Source organism: Mastomys coucha, unplaced genomic scaffold, assembly GCF_008632895.1.
Source record: "Mastomys coucha isolate ucsf_1 unplaced genomic scaffold, UCSF_Mcou_1 pScaffold6, whole genome shotgun sequence".
In the NCBI taxonomy this organism is placed as follows: domain Eukaryota; kingdom Metazoa; phylum Chordata; class Mammalia; order Rodentia; family Muridae; genus Mastomys; species Mastomys coucha.
The window spans coordinates 67,802,823-67,823,548 of record NW_022196912.1 but is presented as its reverse complement, the minus strand read 5'-3'; the positions used below and the strand labels follow the sequence as shown (position 1 = coordinate 67,823,548).

Here is a 20,726-nt window from a genome sequence, read left to right as displayed (position 1 = left end):
TGAGTACTGGTCATTTAATGTATCTGTCCAGGATCTACTTCTTGTTTTCTTCTTCATACTCTTTCCTGCTACACTCTGTTTCAGATCTGTCTTTACCTCAGGATTGTCCCTTTGGTTTTCATCTCTAACTTTTCCCTAATCCTTTTGGGTGGATTAGGATCTCATAACCCACCCAAAGGTCCAATATATAGCCCAAAAATGTCCTCACCCCACCTAGCTCTGTAGAACAGGGAATCAGACTCCCAGAGTGGCAGTAACTACAGGAGTTTATTAATAGAATATCTCTGGACTACTGACAATCACATATGAAATAGTCAGCTCTTAGATGATCACCTCAGGCAGGGAAAGAGGGGAGGGTACCACCATCACTTGTCATGTGCAGATAGCATAGCTAAAGAATAGACTTTCAGACATTCCTGGGTCACCACATTCCATTTGATTTGTGACATGAGTATATAAACTTGCTCTTAGCACCCCTTAGCTAGCTCTGCAAGTTTTCTATTTGTCCTCTCATTTTTCATCTCAAAATTGGTTCTTCCTCAATGAAAATAACTGATATTTAATTTAATCTTTAAGAAAAAGTAAATTAAATTTGAGGGCATTTTAACCTACAAAAATAATAAGCCAATAAAAGTTATTATTGTCATATATTTTGTTGTTTTATGAAATATTAGCTTACAAAATTGCCTTTTCCTTCTCATCACAGCTATTGAAAGAGAGAAATGGCCATTAGGTTTATGGTTTTTTCATTGGTGAGACAAAATACTGTATATAACTTAAAGGAAAGAATTATTCTGACTCATGGTTTCAGAAGTCCAAACTCTATTGACCCCATCATCTGGGGCCTATAGTGAGGAAGAATGTCATGGTGGTGGTGCACATATCACCCTGGGGTCTGCTCAGAAAAGATCAGTCAGAACAAAGAGGGAGAAGAATCAGTAAGAGACAACCATAGTGATTTCCCGAATATGTGCCCGTTAGCTAAGTAGACCCCACCTTCGACTCCTCACCATCTTCCTATAATGCTATAATATTATGGGTCCACCAAGAAATTAGCCCACTGGTTAGACCAGAGGGCTTCAGGATCTAGTTCTTTCTCTAGAGCCCATCATCTAGAAATACAGTACCCTAGTGCAATGAACCAATGTCTGACACATTAAAGTTACAAAGTGAAAAGAAAGTGATCAAGTAGTAGAAATAATTGTTGTACAATGCTGTATTCTCTCTTTCACCAACTTTTGGCATTTTTATTAGACTTAATGCAACTCTCATATTCTGTTAAGGAACGATAATCTTACCCAAGCTCAGAAAACAAATGATAAACACTAAACAAGATATACTTTATTGATATTACATAGTTTACTATCATCTTTTGGCATTCAGTACTAATCATCTAGATAAAAAGTTAACATTAAAAAGTATGGTGCTAGTATGGTGCTATCCACACCGAGTATTAAATCATAATTGGTTAGTCCAGAATCTCAGTCAGCTAATTTATAAAATAACTCCATTTAAAAATGTTTTTAGAAAAACAGATTTCAAAGTATATGTGTTGTAGGTTGCTTTTTTTTTACTTCTATCATTTTAAATGTGAAATTTAGTGTTAGAGAATATTTAGCACTGAAATCTCCAGATTTTCATACAACTGGACTATGTTCAACCATATTAATTGAGTATAATCAATCTTTTTCATTCTATATAACCTCAGAGAGCTTGCAAATTTCATATAAGTACTTAAATAGCTAGAAATAAATGAAAAGGGCATGAATATAACTATTTTGAGCCCTGTTATGAAGTTTTTGCTTATTCAAACAAGCATTTTTTTAATATATTCGCCGAGACATATATTATGCTGAGCATTGCAGTATATAGAAAGATGAACAAGAAATGGTTCTCATGTTCAGGTACTCTGCAGGTCATAGAGTATGTCTAATATAACATTCAGAGAGCAGATGTGATGTGTAGAACTGAGGTTTAAATGCTGTGGGAACACTGAAAATAAACTGGGTCACATTGCCATAGATATGAGCTGAGCAAGGAACCCTGCAGCGGCATGCCCCAGTGAGGAGTTAGGGAGCAAACGTGCACACAAAGATGCAGGGAGCTGCATGGGCCCAAAGTGAAAACTGGGCAATTTGGAAAATGAGAAGTAACCGTAGAGGGCTATAGTGAAGGGAGACGGGAGACCTAAAGAACCTCTGTCACAAAGCAGTGGGACATAGAAAAGGATTCTGAGTGAGGGAATGGTGTTGCAAACAGGACAGTGGCAGGGAAAAACCAGCTGGGAGGATCCACTCAGAGCTGCATCCTGTGGAAGCAGTGGGCTTTGTAGAGAAGCCCAGGGGTCAATGAAGAGAGTATAGGGAGACACTAGGTGTCTCCTAGAATATAGGAGACACGAGACCTAGGTGGTTGGTGTTTCATACACTGGACCTAGGAGTAAAGTCTAGCTTAACAATAGCAACGAAATTTGCATGTTGAAACTATCAATCAGATCAAACATTTTATTTAGAGATTAGTACACAGGGTCAGGGTCTACTTGATGAAAATTCCAATTCCAACCAATGGAAGGCTCAAAAAGAAGAACGTTATGCTCACTCCAGGCCTGGTCGATTCAGCTATATGGTGATTTTAAGAACCACCCATCCCTTCGGCCACCTTTGGCCTGTGTTGAGTGCAGCTTCTCAATCCCCCTCCATTTGCAGTAACAGCTCCAGGCAGCAGCTGTAAGCAGCAGCTTCACATCCTGGTGAGAGCGCCTAGAGTTTGATGGAAGCCTTTCTTCTTCTTTGTCTTCTACTAGAAAGAAAACCTTTTCAAAGCATCCTAGAGACTTCTCTCCAGAGTTCACTGGCCAGATGAGCATATGTCAGTTGGTTGTGCTCAAACCAATTACAGTCATGGCACAAGAATGGTTTTGTTTGACTGATAGACAAACCATGACTCACTGCCTGGCTGAGGAAGGTGATGCACCTCCCCTGAATGACACCACACGAGACAAGGTGGCTATAAAGGCAGAGTAAGTGGTTCTGTCAGGAGGAAGGAGGGATGTCATGCAGGCTATGGGGCCTGTTACATTAAATTTAATAAGGATTGTTTGCTGTTTCTGTTGCTGATTAAATCATTAGTGCAACAAGCTCAACCCATTTCCCTTTTATGGGGACAAGTGTGCCTACACTTCCTAATAACCAATTTTACTATCTATGGGGAGAAAGAACTATTGATTGCCTTGGAAAAGTACATAAACCAAGAGCTTCTATTTCCAGGCACTCATTGACAGGAGGCTGTAAGAGAACATCTGCTTAAAATGCAGGATTTCCAAAGAGATTCCATCTTCAAACTCCTTCACCTCATTTCCATTTTGTGTATGAGCCAATGGAGGATTGTCATTAAGCTTTTTGCGCACAACTAAAACTAAAATAATCTGCATATAACAATGAATATGCCATTTCTCAAAGGTCTGATTTAAGAATACAACTGCAACCCACTCCACACTTGGATAAAACACAAAAGTAACTCTGAAGGCAGACAAGCGCTGTGGATATTAGAGCTACTTTTACTCATAATATCTTTGCTCACGTTGTTGTTCTCTTTGTCCTATATTGAACAGTTAATGACTCTTAGCCTTCAAATAAAAGGGAAAGGCAATTTCCAATGACTGAATTACAGTAATAGTCATGAAGTCCACTTATTAGGGAATTAAAATGATTTCATTTCATTCTAAAACACATAAAATATAACAATACTATACAATGATGACTTTGAAAACTACATTTGTTTTCTGTTCATATTATTCTTGTCAAATTCAGTTTAAAGAAAAAAACAGTGATATAAGACCATTTATATATGCTCCCTTTAAAAGCATATATAGTTCTTAGAATACTATGTCAAGGAAAATAATAAAGTTTGTTTAAAAAAAAAGAAAAAAAAAAGAAAGAAAAGAGTGTCACTGAAAAATCACTTGCTAAGTGCACAATAGGCCAAAGTATAGAATATCCTAAGTAGTCTTGGATAATGAGGAAATTGAAACATGCCAAGCAGGATGGCACCACCCTGCAACAGTCATGATCAGCAATGTCATAGAATGTCTCAATAAAAAAAAAAATCAGCAGTATAACCCACTATGATCAGTTATTTTCATGTTGCAAAGGAAGAAGAAAGAGAGTAAGGAAGAAAGGGGGAGGGAGGAAGGGAGGAAGGCAAGGAGAGAGGGAGGGAGGGAGAGGAAGAGAGGAGGAGAGAGGGAGGGAGGCAAGTAGACAACCTGGCCTGCATTAGATTGAGGCTGAAAACAAGAAGAGTTGGAACAAAGAAATGTTTCAAGATTCCTTGTAATTCATAATGCACAGCCCTTTTATTTAGATGGCTCAAATAAACACTATAGATTTGAACATGTTAAGAAAAAAAAACAACACTCCTTTCTGGCCTCATAATTGGTTCAGAAATTCTTGCTAGAAATGAATGGTTTTACAGGCTTTATCCATATACACCTGTCCAGTGAGATTTAGTATTCCTTGCCTGGAGGTCTGTTGGTAGAATGAAGTCTGGGTATATACAAGAGATAGCAAATAGAGAGCAGCAAGGAAGTAAATCCAACAAAGCTGGCTTGGGAAGACACACGAGTGCTTACGTGTGTACACGTGCTGCTATGCGGAGCGTGCCCCAGAGAAATACTGTACAGAGAAACCACGCAGTTATTTTATAGGGCAGAGCTCTCCAGCTGTGTGCAGTCTATAAAGGTCTAGAAGCATACACACTTTATTGTGTTACCTAACCTCACATTCATCATTTACTAGAAGGATATATTTATGAACACAGACTATAGTGAACCAAATATAATATGTCAGAGATTAGACTTTGTTAGACATTCAAATACTGGTATGATCTAGTTCTGCCCTTTGAATTTATGTCAATTTAGAGACCTCTACCTTTTCAGGGTCAATCTTACCTAACTTTGTTACAGAGCTTTAAAGCAAAGACCACAAATTTCATCAACTAGTGAGCTGGCCAGTTACTAATTCCTTTTAGATGCTTTTAGGTTTTTATTTTAAGGAAGTTACCCAGAACATACCATTTCGGCAAGCATTTTAAAACAAAGATAAAAATAAAGTAGATATAAAATCTGAGTGACCAACTATAATAGTTAACCAAAGGGACTTGCCTTAAGTGAGCTTAGTGGTAATAATAAAACTGTGGAAATTTTTTCTTTCATAGTATAAATTACTACTTATTGGGAAAATGGGTAAAACAGGTTCACTTAAGATTGTTTAAAATGAAAATCAACAGGGAAAGAAAATACGGGAGAAGTATAGAAAAGCAAAGAGTGGCCCACCATTCACACATCTAGGATAAACATTGCATTGTGACAGTGGAAAGATAAAGTGGAGTTCCATCCTCAGCATTAAAAAGAAAATACATATTAAACAGATAAATGTAAATAAACCATACTGTAAGCTGAAGTAGTATGTAAACTGAGTCAAACGGAGAAGCTTAAGATGGACTTGTTCTTCCTTAGAGTTTTCAGTCTTGGTGGACTCACCCTCAAAGCCAACTATAAAAGAGATAAATGGAACTTCAGGATGAAAGTGATGAAACAAGGCTGTGTATAATTAACCATTACATCACAGCATAAACAATGAATGCAGTTCACCCATAGACAGGATAGACATGGTAAGAACTCTCTCTTGAGGGTACGGGATTTGGATCCTACTCTGCTCTCCCAGACCTGCCTCTGCCTCTCCCTCTACCCATTCTCTATGGCAACCATTTCTCCAGAGACTGGGCACTGAGTTTGACATCATCCTAAATCCATTGTCTTCATCTTTACTTTATCATCAACATTCATCTATTCTTTCTCTTTGATTGGAGAGGACACGTATTCCTTCTTGAACTTCACAGATCCCCACCCCCAAGTAACTTCCTCTCCTACATTTGAATCACTGTACGACAGTCTACTTTAAACATGATGGATATATTTCAGGACCCCATAGTGGATTTTTGAAACTGCATCTTTATTACCAAATTCTATATATCCTATGTTTTCTCTTATACACATCTAATAATAAAGCTTAATTTAAAAAGTAAAGACAGCAAGAGATTACCAATAGCCATTAATACAGTAAGACATTTATAATAATATATCATATATACTCTTTATAATCATGTAACATAAAAGTTTTTAAATGTAGTCTCAAAATTCTATTTGCTATGCTCATGCCTTCTTGAGATGTAATGAGGTGATAACAAGAGCACTTTAAGGTTGTTCTTTGCCTATCTGAACACAAGTTCCCTGGAACCTTAATAGTCTGATAACCAATAAGATTGGATCTTTCCATGTAGCCCAGGTTGGCATTGAACTTGTGACCCTCCTACCTTGGTCTCCCAACTCCTAGGACTACAACTGTGTGCCACTAAGCCTGTCTGTAATGACTTTTCATCTTTTTCTTCCACCTGACCTTGGCTTTCTGTTTTATATGGACATACTGAATCATTAGAAGCATTTGTGTGAGTGTAACAACTCTTCAGCCTATTATCTAAAGCTCCCTACAATACATCTGTTTTAACCTCTATAAGGCGCCTCTCCGTTCACAAGAACACAGGAGCTTTCTATTTTCAAAAGAGCCAAACTCTTCTTGCTCATCATTTCCTAGATGTCTTTCAAATTTTCCCTTTTTTGTGGTTTGTTTGTTTGTTTGTTTGTTTACCTAGAATGTCTGTCCTCCAATATCTTCTGACTTCTAACTGACCTGAATATTTGATACTACTATAAAACCCATATTCTATTAGTGAGGTAAATGTCTTCTCATATATAATCAGATTGAAATTCGACTCACTCCCTTTAGAATTATATTCTTAGAGTTTAAAAGAGTGCAGTCAATATTCATTGATTCTACAGATGAATAAGAGCATTATAGACAGAGGTTCTGTGAGAGCCATGAATGGGCAGAGAAAAAGGAAGGGAACATATTTTAAGTAAAGAAAAACTAGGAGGTAAAGGAAATAAAACATTTGCATGAATCTTAATTATGCCAAGGAAAGAGGTAAAAGGCTGAACATGAACCTAGAGTATAGTAAGGCTACTATAAATACTATCCATGCATGTTATAAGACACACAGTGGTTGAACAATATCTATGATGTCAAATATAAAGAAGGTTTTTTGACTTTGGTTTCCAGAATGAAGGAGTAAAAGTGAGAGAGGTTACACTCAAGAGAGACAAGAAACCAGAAATGTCTGCAGCCTCATGTGGGCAGTCTATGGAAGGCCGTGTCCACAGGAGAGCATGGGCAGCCTATGGTAGGACACATCCACAGGAGAGCTTGGGCAATGGCTTTCAGGATCTGTGGCATATCCCTGAATTCATGGCTCCTGCTTTCACCCTTCTTCTGTCTCTCGTTTCATTTATCTGAGTCTTTTCTTCAGGCTTTTCCCCCCTCTTATGTTCTTTCTCACTTAACTGAGGTCCACAAATTTACTTAGTCCAGGAGACAATGTTCAACCAAGTATAAATATGAGAATCTGTTGCCCAAGTTCAGTGAAAAATGATCCAAAAGTTGTGTTGAACTGGTCCTTGAGCTTGGGACTAGAGTACCTCCAATCTAGTTAACATTTCCCTATAAATGTGTGTGTGTGTGTGTCTGTCTGTCTGTCTGTCTGCCTGTCTGTCTATCTGTCTATCTGTCTGTGTGATATGTTAATAAACCTCTACATACACATCTACATATAACATTTTTGAGAAGTGTTAACCTTTCATAAGAATAGTGGGAAATAAGACTGGAAGTGGTCTGGTACCATCACAACTAAGTGGCCATCTCTCAAGTGTATCTAAAAGAGATGAGCAAAAGGTGGCCCTCTGAATACGCCCCCCCCCCCCGCAAGAGCAACTTAACAGGAGTTTGAAGTGTTAAGGGTGTTGACTGAAGGGTTGAGTACTTGTTAAGTGCTGTTTTGTATGTAGTCCTGCGTGACTCAATAAACACAAGAGCCAAAGCAGGGTGATCTCCTTAGCAGGCAAGGCTCTCCGCTGGCAAGTACTCCCCTGCCAGAATCAACACATTCCAGGAAAGTAGTATAAATGACACACTGAGGTCATTGTTTCACCCTTTCAAAGAATCTACTCACTAATTTGAAAGCATCTTTAGAAGCATTTTGTATCTTACCTTTTTGTGTATTTATATACAACAGAGTTTCAAAAGATGATCTCTTCTATGCACTAAAAAAATCTCTATTGTATTTATTGTGTATTGTCTTTATAATGAATAGAAAGGGGAGGTGTGAATCTGGTAGAAGACTGCTTTCTGTGGACTCTAACTTTTAAGCCAACAGCATGCATCTTTTTAACTTCTGGGTACTAGTAAACAGATAGGGAAAAGTCAAATGCCTACTTACTTCAGTGAAATTTCTATGTGTTGATGAGACACCAGATAATTTCACTCAAATTCTTGCTGAGCCAAACATTTCTAGTCTCTAGTCATGGCCTACAGTGATGGAACTACAGTAGGAAGACAGGCCATAAGCTGTGGTCTTATCAGCTATACTACACTACACTACACTACACTGAACTGTACTGCACTACTCTATACTACATTACACTAGTCTACACTACTCTATACTACATTACACTACACTACACTACACTGAACTGTACTGCACTACTCTATTTGTCTTTATTTTCATAATCCTTTTCTCTAGTCACCTCATCAGAGCCACAGGTTGATAACATGCAAAACAGGAAAACAGAGAAACCTTTTGTAAAACTGGACTGAATCAAAATATAGCAACCACACTGGTCTTCAATGAAGTAACTCCTTTTGTTGCTGACTTTCAAAAACCATAAAGCATTTTCAAAACAAAGTTGCCCTTCTGAGAACAAAAGAGGGGCTGTTGACAAATCCACAAGAGAAGGAAGCTCTCCCTAGGTCCTCAAAGCAGGATTATGATTACCCAGTGGAGCAGGGAAGGGCTGTTAGAGCTGGCTAGATGCTGCATGGAGGCTGTAGAAGTGCTAATGCACTTCCGACTCGTTTGCTTTCATCAAGAACACCATTCTATTTCAGTCTGCCAACATCCTAATTAAGATGATCTGAATCTTAGGTGATCTATTATTCTAGATCTAAGATAGCCCGAAGCACGTTAGGCAAGCCATTACACTGTGTGCTTACATGAATGATAAGACCACTGAGCAGGAAAGCGCGTCCTCTCTCATGTACAGCTCAGCACTGGGCAGAGTTTCCTGTCAGCACTCAATAAATAAACAGCTAGGCCTTTGTCTGTTGTCTCTCTCTCCTTGTTAGATACATTTTAATCCTACTATCTCATTTCTAGTTCCTTTTGACATTATGCACCTATGTTTTTCTTTGCTTTAGGTAAAAAGAGGAGTCTCAAGGAGATTTTAATATGAATGTATAGCAGTACAGGAATGAACAATATATAAATGTGGTTCCCACTTATTATCTCAATGCGCTTTATGAAGAACTTATATTAAAGAACACACTGACTACATATGTCCCTTAGCTATGACAGAGCTTAATGCAGAGACAATGCTTAATCTCAGTGGTGCTTTGAAAAATTCAAGATTAAGCCATATTCCAGAACCCAGAACCACAGCATCAGGTTGCATTATTACCCCAGAGGCGTCATCTAATGCCGAGAACGTGTTCCCTAATTCACCCCTTTATCATTCTTTAATTAAGCAGAATTACCCACAATTCATTTGCCTAAGCACTGGGTGAACACTCAGATTTTCGATAAGTAAACATGCCAGAGTGCCTGTTAATACTGAACTTCCCTCACTTGACACCTGAAGATAGGTCGGGTAGTCACTAAGTTAAAATTCCCAACCCCTGCCAGGCCTAAAGTTCTTATCTATAGGCCAGCACAAGCATGTTTAAAGGCCTCTGTGAGCTTGCTCTCCAGCTATCGTTGAGCTGATGGTCTTGATGAGCTTCGGAGTATGATACCCATTTCAAAGAATGATGACTTCATCTCTGAACGTCAGAGAAAGAGGATGAAATAAGTGTCCCTGTGTCCAGAGCATCCAGATGCCTGCATCCTTTAAGGAAATGAAGATACTGCTTGGGACCCAGTGCAGGACACTCTGTCAAAATCTACGGGTGTTCTGCGTTCTAGAGACCTAGATCTGTTTCCTTTAAAAGGACGAAGAGGCTGCTGTTGCATACTTTTAGTCATACAAAGTTGGGTAAGTCTAATGGGGAGATCCTGACCCATGATTGTACATCCTGATGGATGCCAAGCTTGAGAAGAGAAGAGTAAAGAGAGAGGGCAGATGAGAGTATTTTAAAGGAGACAATGTCGATTAATTTTCTTTTCCTTAGGATATTCTGGCTTTTACCTTGAAAGGTCAAATACATGTAACTTCTGTTAAAACATTGGGTAGTCACTATATTTTGAAATTGTCCAACTGCACATCACTAAGACAATTAAAATACTAAGCCTCTAGTTTACGTTGATAAACTTTTATTAGCCTTTCCGAAAATACATAATTACAAGCATATTTCAAATTCTTGGATGCATATGCTAAAGTTGTGTTTCTAGACCTGATGAATTATGTTCTCTATTCCCATGTATAAAAGATCTCACAGTCCTGGGAAAACACTTTTTTAAAAAATGAAATCCAACAAATAAGGTGTGCTGCCGAGTCCTGGGGGAGACGTTTCTCACAGTCTTTGAATTTCCTCCTATCCTCCTCCTTTACAAGATTTCTAAGACCAAGCCCTTTCCTGCAGTCTCTCAAACAAGGTAAAAAAGAAAAATACCCCCTAGATATATTCCTTAGATTTTCTATTATGCCTCTCAAGCTCCCAGGAGCTTCTGAAGTAAACCTAAGATGAGTTCTGCAGTTATTTTTATCATGTTTTAATTTTCATGCCTCTCTTAGGTCTCAGATGAAACAGATAATCGTAACTGCTATGTTTGGGGGGGTGCGTTTCATGCCACAACTTGTGAGCGACCCCAGCAAGGTCACGTCATAGGAAGGAGAGTCCTGGAAGGGACAGGAAACAGCGGAGGCCAGCTCACAGTCCAGGGGAGCCCAAGTGTGTCCTATTTCAGCTTGCACTTCTTGATGTGTATGTGTGTCCTTCAGACTTGGAGTCGATTTTCCATACTGGAAGCCACAGTACAGATCCTGGTGAGCAAGCATAACCTATGGCAAGGGTACTGGATTCCAGACCCACCAACCATCTCATGCTTCTGAGTCTTTCACATGCTAATCTCTCTGCTCATCATGTTCACATTGGCAAGCATCTTCCCACTCTTATTTTAAAGAGTCAACTCTTTCTGTATCTTCCCTTCATGCTTTTCTCCCATCTACTTAGAGCATCTCATTCCAGTTTCTATTGCAATTTTATCAAATCCATTACAATCATTTGTCTCTTGTGTCCTTAGACTGCGAAGGCTTCTGCATTCCATTTTGCCTGTTTAGGATTTACTCTGTGCAAAGCTCTGTCCTGCACACTGCGTTTATGTCATTGCTGGCTTGAAGCTCATTTAGTGGACAGGCCAGCCCCAATCTTCAGTGATCCTAATGCCTCTGTCTCTCCGGTGCTGGGACTGCAGGTCGTCCACAAACACTGCTCATTATAAGCACTCTTTAAAATAAGATAACAGATATTTGAGGAAAAAGTTGTCTTTACCCCTTCAAAAATTTTTTAAAATATTACTATGTTCTACAAGGGTAAGAGAGATGACTTAGGTGTAGCACACTGCACATGCGGAGGGTAGAAAACAATTTAGGGGCAGTTAACAGTTAGCTTGTTTAATCCCACCATGTGGGTCTCCCAGAGATTAAACACAGGCCAACAGGCTGGATGCCTCCACACTCTGAACATCTTGCTGGCTCCATCACCTCCACTTTACAAATGAGAAACAGGAGACCCAGAGAAGTTGGGTAATGGTCCCAATGGCACCTGGTAGTAAGTGACAGCTGTTTAATTCAAGCACTCTAAGCCTGTCTCCTTGATATCTAGTTTGTCCCAAGTCTAAGAGAAACAATTCATAAACATTAAACAAATAGGAAAAAGAAATCTGATCTTTCACCAATTGTATCCTTAACCTTAAGTTTATTTTATATGTATTCTTGAGTAAGGCTATGTTTGTCAGGGAAGGGCACCTGGCTCTGCAGCTCCCGGGTCCCCCATGTGCAGACACCACACACAATCTCTTCTTGTCAGTGTTTTCATTTGTGATATTTGTGTGGTGTTGTGAAGGTACAACAGAGCAGAAATGCCTTACTAAGGACCAGTCTGTTCTTCTTTGGAAGCTGATGAAACTCGAGACATTGTTTCTTCTGCAATGACTCAAAAGCACGTGCTTGGTGTTTCTCTTTTGTTTTTCCGGGAATCAGGGACCTGTCATCATCAAGGGTTAGGATATTTATTTCTCCTTCTCATCCTTAAGGCCACCCCTTCCCAACGCACTGTGTCCCTCATTTGGCCTTTTAAATAATTTTTAACTCTTACACTTTATATTTATTCTTTTTTTTTCCTTCTTATAATAGTTCTTCATCAAGGTAGAGACTTAGAAAATTCAAAGTTATTTTAAAATATATAGCTAAATACAGGTATCACCTACGTTTTACAAAGTCGTCTAAAACACTGCTTTCTAATGGCCGTGTAACACTTCATCAGAATAAAATATAGCTCAGTTTAATCATACAATCCTAGTTTAAACACTTTAGCTGGTACTGTCTGCTATTTAAGTAACAATGTCTCCCATTCATTGATTATATATGTGTGTGTGTGGGGAGGGGGGGGGGGGATCCTGTTAGAATGTGGGAAGGGGTGGGCCATTGGCCCTGTGCTCGGAGGAGGCTTTCTGAGAATGCTGATGTCCCTTTTTCTCTGGCTTGAGGAAGCAGCTTCTTTCTGCCTCAGGAAACAAGCTGACTGAAACCCAGTCCGGTTGAACAGTTTTAAGTAACTCCAGCCCAACTCTCCCATCAGTCTGGGTGCCCGTCTTTGGAGGTCCCTGTAGAATATCATGCCCAACCTCACTCAAGTAAGTCATCCGCTCTTGCCTCATGACTTATATACAGCCAAGAATGTATCTACACGAAAATCCAGGGTTACTTAGTCACAACCTTCCCCTCCCCCACAGCAAGCTACCAGCTTCCTCCTCACTGCCTACCCTCCTCAGACCGCACCACTCTATGGAATGGCATTCCCTCACAGCAGCCCTCCCTCAACTTTCCTGAATCTCTTCTGCCCTACAACCTGTTTGTTTCCCTTTGTTTTAACAGTACAGTCTTGAAAGCCTCCCAACCCTCCCCACAAGCGCCACCTCTCTAACTGCTCAGTGCGCATGCACACTCAGCCCAGGCGCTGGCAGCGGCAGCGGAGGATGGAGAGTGAGAACCTGGGATCTAAGCCTGAACGTGCAGACTTGAGCCCTAGCTCTAAGACTTAGTGGCTGTGTGCCCTTAAGCAAACTGGTTAACCTCTCTGGAGCCTCTTTACTGTGATGAGTGTTTGTTGTGATGGCAGAATGCAGAGCAGCCTGTGAATGCAAACTGGACGTGACAACTTTTGCTTTGGTTTTGTGGTGTTGGCAAGTCTCGCCTATGTCCTTATGTATTCTAGGCAAGTACTCTACCATGAGTCTACCACTCAGCCCTTCTTTTGGTTAAACAAATAAAACACAACCCAGCTTTTAGTTATGTGCTTTCTCGTCATTCTGGCTCTGCTTCCACAGTGCAGCCGTTCCCAATCGACTGCTTCCTCACCAAGGAGATATCTTGCTGACTACAGTCCAGTCCCTGGTGCTAGCTGCAGCTTTGAACCTCCCATTAACCAACTTCCTAAAATATGTGCTCATGTGCCATGCACCTCTCTCTCTCTCTCTCTTTATTCAAGTGTTTCCTGAAATGTGACCTCCTCCACGGAGGTTCCAGTGGGGCTGATCCTGATGTTCAATTCTGTTTCCAACAGATAAAGGGAATCCCCTGAGCTTTTTACTGGCTGCCTGGTCTCAGTGTCATGGGGCTAGCTTGGGTTACTGTCTGCCTGTATTAAACGTCTGAGTCTCCAAGAGCACGGTAGGTGCTAGCTCGCTCTCAGTACAATCTCTGTGCACATGTGTGCTGAAGAAATGTGGTTGGATAGTGCTACTTGCTCTGTCCATGCCAGGAATAGAAACTATGAACTTTTCAATCTGTTCCCCGCCCCCCATGCTACAATATGTTCAGCTCCTGAGTCTACCATATAACTAATTTCTGGAGTCCCTTTCACAAATTGAGAAACTGTTAAGAAAATGTCAAATTTATAAAATTGTTTTCGACATTGTAAATCCAAAGCATACCTTTACGGCAGTAGTATTCCGAATTAAAAGGCACTTCATTTAATGTTCAGTGGCATATGTTTCACAGGCTATTTTGTAAATCCAAAATGGATAATCAAAACATGCCAATACTCGTTTTTAAAAAATACTTGCTGTATTTGGTGCATGCATCATTATGGAGAAGTTACACTCTGAGCAAAAAGATTTGTAGCAAAGCATATGACCTTCTTCGCACTACAATGACCATCCCCTAATTAGGCAATGCATCTGATAGTCATTAACAGGAATGAGATAATGAATCACTTTCTCTCTTCTTTGTTAATTTGCTGTAACCAAGCGGCTAATGGATGTCAGAGCTGAGTGATTGCACTGATTATAGTGATTTATAGTTGCAACAAAACAATTTAAAACCATTCTGATTATTCATGTTAAAGATGCTTTATGTTTTGTTTACTAAATGTTTTATGCCCCCCTCTTTCTCCCACCCCGAGAATCCTGTCCCCCTTGTGCTCTGCTACTTTGTACAAAGAGACCTCTTCCTGAAAAAACTTGAAAGTTGTCGCCTTTTGTTTTGTTTTCAGCATATATATATATATATATATATATATATATATATATATATATATGTAGAAGGAGAGAGAAAGAGATGGAGGAGTTACAAAGTTTACCCACTAGAAACGAAGAGCCTTAGGGGTAGAAAGAAAACTTCAGTGGTGCCTAGTTCAAAAGAAGACAGGAATAAGAGGGAATAAGGCAAACTTCAAGCCACTTACCTTGGGGCTTCCAGTCCCCTCCTCGTCCTCCACAGACACATCAGTAGCCAGTATCTCGGCTTTGATGGTGTCCAGGGCTCTGAGAATCCAGCTGTGTTGCCGTTTGATTTGCCTCTGCAGCTCCTTCCATTGACTTGCAATCATCTTCAGCATGTCCTTCAGTCCTTCTCCAAAGGAGAAGAAAGCACAAGTTGTGGGCCTGGCTGCATCTCTACCCACTATGGGTTGTGACATAGAAAGCTGGGTGGCTATTTCAAACCATACACAAGCTTTTAAATGATCTTCGCATTGCCTGCCACTTGCCACCCAGAGCTGAGACTGGCAATGCCAAGATATAACAATGCAGAAACAGGGCAAACATATGCTGAAACTGACGTAGAATCAGTGATTTGATGTGAATAACACAAGTGGAATGGATCGTGATGTGTAAATGCCATTAACACTATAGCTTCACACCTCTAATACAAGGCCCTGGGCTTATCTGCGTGGAGACTTCCTAATGATCAGAAAGAAAGATATCTGAAAACAGATACAGGTAATTCAATTGGAAATACAGTAAATAGGCCAGAATCAAGAGACTACTATTTGGCATTAACACATCTGCTTAATGCTGTTCTTTTCCTGTTTGTATAGTTTGTCATTGGGGGTGGGGGAGCTTCATCCCACATTGTTTTGTGGTATCAGGATAAGTGGAACCATACAAGAAAACTTCTTTTTGCTCATAATGCATTTTTCATAAATGCATCAGCATTGGTCTAAGAACTGGTTGAAGGCCTAAGCTTCTGCTAATGCAAAGACCTACAGAGAGTGTGCCAAATGTCCACACGTGTGAACTGGCAGGGAAATAATCAGATGTCTGTGGGCAGCCTGCCTTCTAACCATAATGGTGTCTATGTTCACCCTAGTGGGTATGCATTGTGTCTATAAGAACAGCTCTCATTCATTATCTTAATGTTACTTCCAGAGCTCCTACATCAAAAAGCATATCAACGTGAAGTTTTCAGGAGTGTGATTTCAATTGGAACTCAGGCGGATGGCAAGCCCCAAATAAAATGAACAGACCATTTGGAGGCAGTATTTCATCTTATAAGTATCACAGCATTGTATGCAGTATATGAAACATTTATAAATCTTGAAGGTCAATCTGATAATGTAAATATTAATAATACATAAGGAAGTGAATATATGCAGTAATTTACAGCAATGCTTCTTCATTCTTAATAGTCTGGAGACATAAAGACCCGCAATATTTCAGGAGGATTTACCTGCTTTGTGAGATGCAACGAGCTCAAGAAGTTGGTGTCCTTCTTCCTCCACAGCTTCCTTCAGGGCACAGTGACTGTCTACGTTCAACTTAAAACTCTGAAAAGAAGCACAGGACACTCAGGCTCTGGGCAGGTGCTTACACACAAAACACACGTGCAGAATTGCTTGCTACTTTTTATCAAGAACCACACAGCCCTATTTACCCAACAGACAGACTAATTTGCAATACTAAAAGCTATTGATATTTGGGGTCTAGGCTTTAAATGTTTCTGTTAGACTAGCAGAGTGCATCTGTTTGGAAACAGCTCAACAAATGCAGAAATTCATTATGATTTTATGAAAAGGCACATCCCATAGGCTATGTGGAGAGTGGCAGTGTTCAGTAAAATACAGTGAATTCCCACCACACATGTGTGTGCTTTCCTTCATGTCTAAGAACCATTAGTAATGCTAGTCTTTATGAATCCACAGAAGTTGGCAACAGAAAAACCAAGTAGCCTTATGTCACCTAATGCATCCACAAATGCAGGATCGTTTGCATCCTCTCTGTTCCTCAACTCTGCAGGAGCCACAGGATAGTGAGGGGCAGGCAGCTAGCTGCTAGAGTCTAGATTCCAACACTTTTCAGATTTTTTGCCCTTTAAAAGCTTATTTCTTAAGATGTGATGCTGTCTTATAAATAAACACACCAAGTACATCATGAAGATTTCCCCTCATGACAGTCACTGACTGCTCTTGTGGTTCATCTCAAACTCAATCACTGCTTCCAGGGAGCCTCCCCAGATACACCCGGTAGTGGGCGTTCCTCTCCTCCTCCTCCTTCTCCTTACATGTGCTGCTACTGCAGAATTTATTGGGGATCTGCTGCTGTATTTCCATCTTTAGCTTGCAAATTATAAGCAAGTTAAAGACTTGCTAGTTTCACAGACATCTCATATCACATACTAAGGTTTACTAGTTTGTGTTCATAGTCAACATCAACTGAGTGTGTGAAGTGATGCTCTCTACTGGGAAGTTTAGATATTTTAAGAAATTCAAATGGTTTTCAAAAAACCTCTCCAGCTCTGAAATGTTATAAGACTGGACTCCAACCAGGATCCCAGTCAAGGAAAATCACAATACCTATCAGCAACCGAATCATTCATTAGACTTTGGGGCAAAAATTCATTCCTCAGCTTCACTAATTGGAAATACAGTGTGCTAAATATTGGCTTTTTGTAATAAGGTGCCAAAATATACAAAGTGTTCTCTTTTGTTAAATGCTGTGGGACAATAGATGAATACTGTGCTTGGTAGTAAGCATAGCTGACACAGGATTAGGTAACTCCACACTGGATTTCATTTTCATTGAAGAAGTTGGATAGTCATCAATTGTAAGATTGGGTCTTCTTTGTGTGATTTGTGTACTGTGTATGATCTATGATGCCAAGCCAGGCAACGAAGACTTGAGGACCAAAACGTGTGGGCTCCGGCCTTAGCAGACAACTGAGCTTGAGGAATGCAGACTGGGTTGTGGATGCCCAGTGGTGAGTCTGCATTGTTCTTTTCTTCCAGGAGAAGGGGGACTTTTTAAAGTACCATAGACAGAGATAGGATGAAAAGAGAGATAGTATGAAACTCAGAGAGGTGGCAATGTAACGTAGAGATAAAGATTTGAACTAACACAATTCAAAATGATGAATTATGTCATCCAAGCTTCTCAGTAGATACAGTAACATTTCAGCTCAATATTCCAGAAAGAGACAATATCTGGCTCCCTGTATACTGTTCAGCATTTCTTACATTGTTCCATCTGCTACAAGTATCCAGTCAAGTAAAATAAACTATATGACGCTCAGAAATCTTGATACTTCCTTTTAAACATAATTATTTAAAACTACTTCAGATATATTTATTTTATCTGTATGGTTATTTTCACCTGCTTGTATGTATGTTCACTGTGTGTATGCAGTGCCTGTAGAGGCCAGAAGAGGGAATTAGGTCCCCTGGAAATGAAAGTGTGGATAGTTGTGAGTCACTATGTGAATGCTGAGAATAGAACCCGAGTCCTCTGCAAGAACAGTAAGTGCCCTTAACTTCTGAGCCATCACCAGCCATCACTTCAGATCCCTCAATCCTTGTGCTCAGTCTAATTAAGACAAAACCTATGGATATCTAAATGTTTACTACCTTACAGTGAATCATAACACCCTTTGCTTTCTGTCCCTGCTGTGGGGTGCCTCTACACTGAAGCAATGCCACTGAGACTAGGGTACACAGGTTTCAGAAATGGAAGCAGAGAAAAGAGAAACATCCAAGATGAATTTGCTAAACTTTAGGGAGAAACCTGTTGTTAAAATGTCTACATCACTATAAATTCAGCCTGGTGATGTCTTTGGCTCACTATTTACCTGTATCGAATGTCTGGTGATCACTAGCTTTCAAAGAGGCACACACGGGCCTATGTCTCAGTGCCAGAGAGAATGGAGGGACCCAGAAGGATGGCAACTTGACATCACTGAAGCTGAGAGTATAGAGCAGATGCATCTGGAAATGGCTGTGCTTCAGGATGATGTGGAAACATTTGATTAGGAAATTGGAAAAGATGAGGTATTCATTATTAGCAACGAGATAATCTGATAAGCTCGATGTTGTATAAAAGAACCATTTAATATAACTATTACACAAATGGTACATTATTGCTTGATTTCAGGTGCACCCATTAACCATTAATAATATCAAGTAAGGAATTCACAACAGGCCCCTGAGAAGGAAGCCAAACAGGCACATTAACAGAATTGTCAGTGAGATCTCAGGCTGTTAAAGGATTTTTCAATACACTCTTCTTGTATTGCCTCCACTTCTCCCTAAAGAAGGGTTTTATTTCTTTTGTGAGTTTGTTCTTTCTGTTATCCTGATAGCTGAGCATTTCTCCATCCTTATGTTAGTGTATCTTCTCCAAAATGCCTGCAGTGTGTACAGTTGTCTTTGCAACACCCACACCACTCCCTGATGGTGCAGAGAATTCTCGAGACTGAATTTATGCCAAGAATATTGGCATGGCCATGCCCCATGATTCTATGTCACTGCTCTGTACAGCATGGATCCTAGGGAACACTGAACATTTTCAGTGTTGTTAAAGGAGCATCTAACTGAAGTGGCAAGAAGAGCACAAGTAGGGGCCTGGGAGAGCTGGGGGAGGGGTTGGGAGAAGGCTCTGTGGGGGAAGGGACTTGCCAGCAAGCAGGACACCTTCACTTCAGTTCTGAGGACCCATGTGGTTGGAGAAACCTCATTCATGACACTCCTCCTCTGGCTTGTACACTCTCAGTCATACACACACAAGAGGAAATTATTTAATTATAAATAAATAAAGCATCGGGGCAGCAAGCTAGCTATGAGGGTTAAGGTGCCTGCCATCAAACCCAAAGATCTGACTTTAATCTCTAAAACCTGATCACTAGGATAAGGGGAGAACCAGCTGTGCCCCCCCCACTAAAAAGTCCTCTGAGCCTCACCATGACCCCCACACCCTCCCTCACCCACATATATGTCCACGAAATAAATAAATATGCCATTTTTCAAAACACTTTTTTCAATAAGAAGATCCAATAACTGAGACAAATACTGCTTATCAAAACAATTATAGTGATGACAAATACCCAACAAAGTGGAGATAGAACCTGTAGAGATCATATCCAGTAGATAGGCATGGCCCCTGGTTGAGGGATGAGGCCACCCACCCATCTCAAAAGTTTGAACCCAAAATTGTTCCTGTCTAAAGGAAATGCAGGGACAAAGAGCGGAACAGAGACTAAAGGAAAGACCATCTAGAGACTGCCCCACCTAGGGATCCATCCCATCTATAGACACCAAACCCAGACACTACTGCTGATACCAAAATGCACTTGCTGATAGAAGCCTGGTATAGCTGACCCTGAGAGGCTCTGCCAGAGCCTGACCAATACAGACGTGGATGCTCACAGCCAACAATAGGACTGAGCACAGAGTCCCCAAAAGGACTGAAGGAGCTGAAGGGGTTTGCAACCCCATAGGAAGAACAATAATATCAACCAACCAGACCCCTCCCCCAGAGCTCCCAGGGACTAAACCACCAACCAAAGAGTACACATGGAGGGAACCCATGGCTCCAGCTGCATATGTAGCAGAGGATGGCCTTATCTAGCATCAATGGAAGAAGAAGCCCTTGGTCCTGTGGAGGCTTGATGCCCCACTATAGGGGATGGTAGAGGGGTGAGGTGGGAGTGGGTGGCTAGGTGGAGGAGCACCCTCATAGAGGCAAAAGGGAGGAGAGATGGGATGGGAGAGTTGCAGAAGAAAAACCAGGAAGGAGGACAACATTTGAAATGTAAATAAGATAATTAATTAAAAAGAAAGTTTTAAGACAACCAG

General features: G+C 40.4%; 1 protein-coding gene across 4 annotated transcripts in view; it reads right to left on the bottom strand.

Annotated features, from left to right (window-relative positions):
- The window catches only part of Akap6 (A-kinase anchoring protein 6), a 458,326-nt gene that overhangs the window by 200,496 nt on the left and 237,104 nt on the right, over window positions 1–20,726 (bottom strand). For 3 of the 4 annotated variants that reach the window (XM_031356459.1, XM_031356461.1, XM_031356460.1), the window contains exons 6-7: window positions 16,334–16,430; window positions 15,069–15,235 (exon numbers count right to left, since the gene is read on the bottom strand). In XM_031356459.1, the coding sequence (XP_031212319.1) occupies window positions 15,069–15,235; window positions 16,334–16,430 (264 nt within the window). The remainder of the gene's footprint in view (window positions 1–15,068; window positions 15,236–16,333; window positions 16,431–20,726) is intronic. The other variant, XM_031356462.1, reaches the window with a different exon arrangement.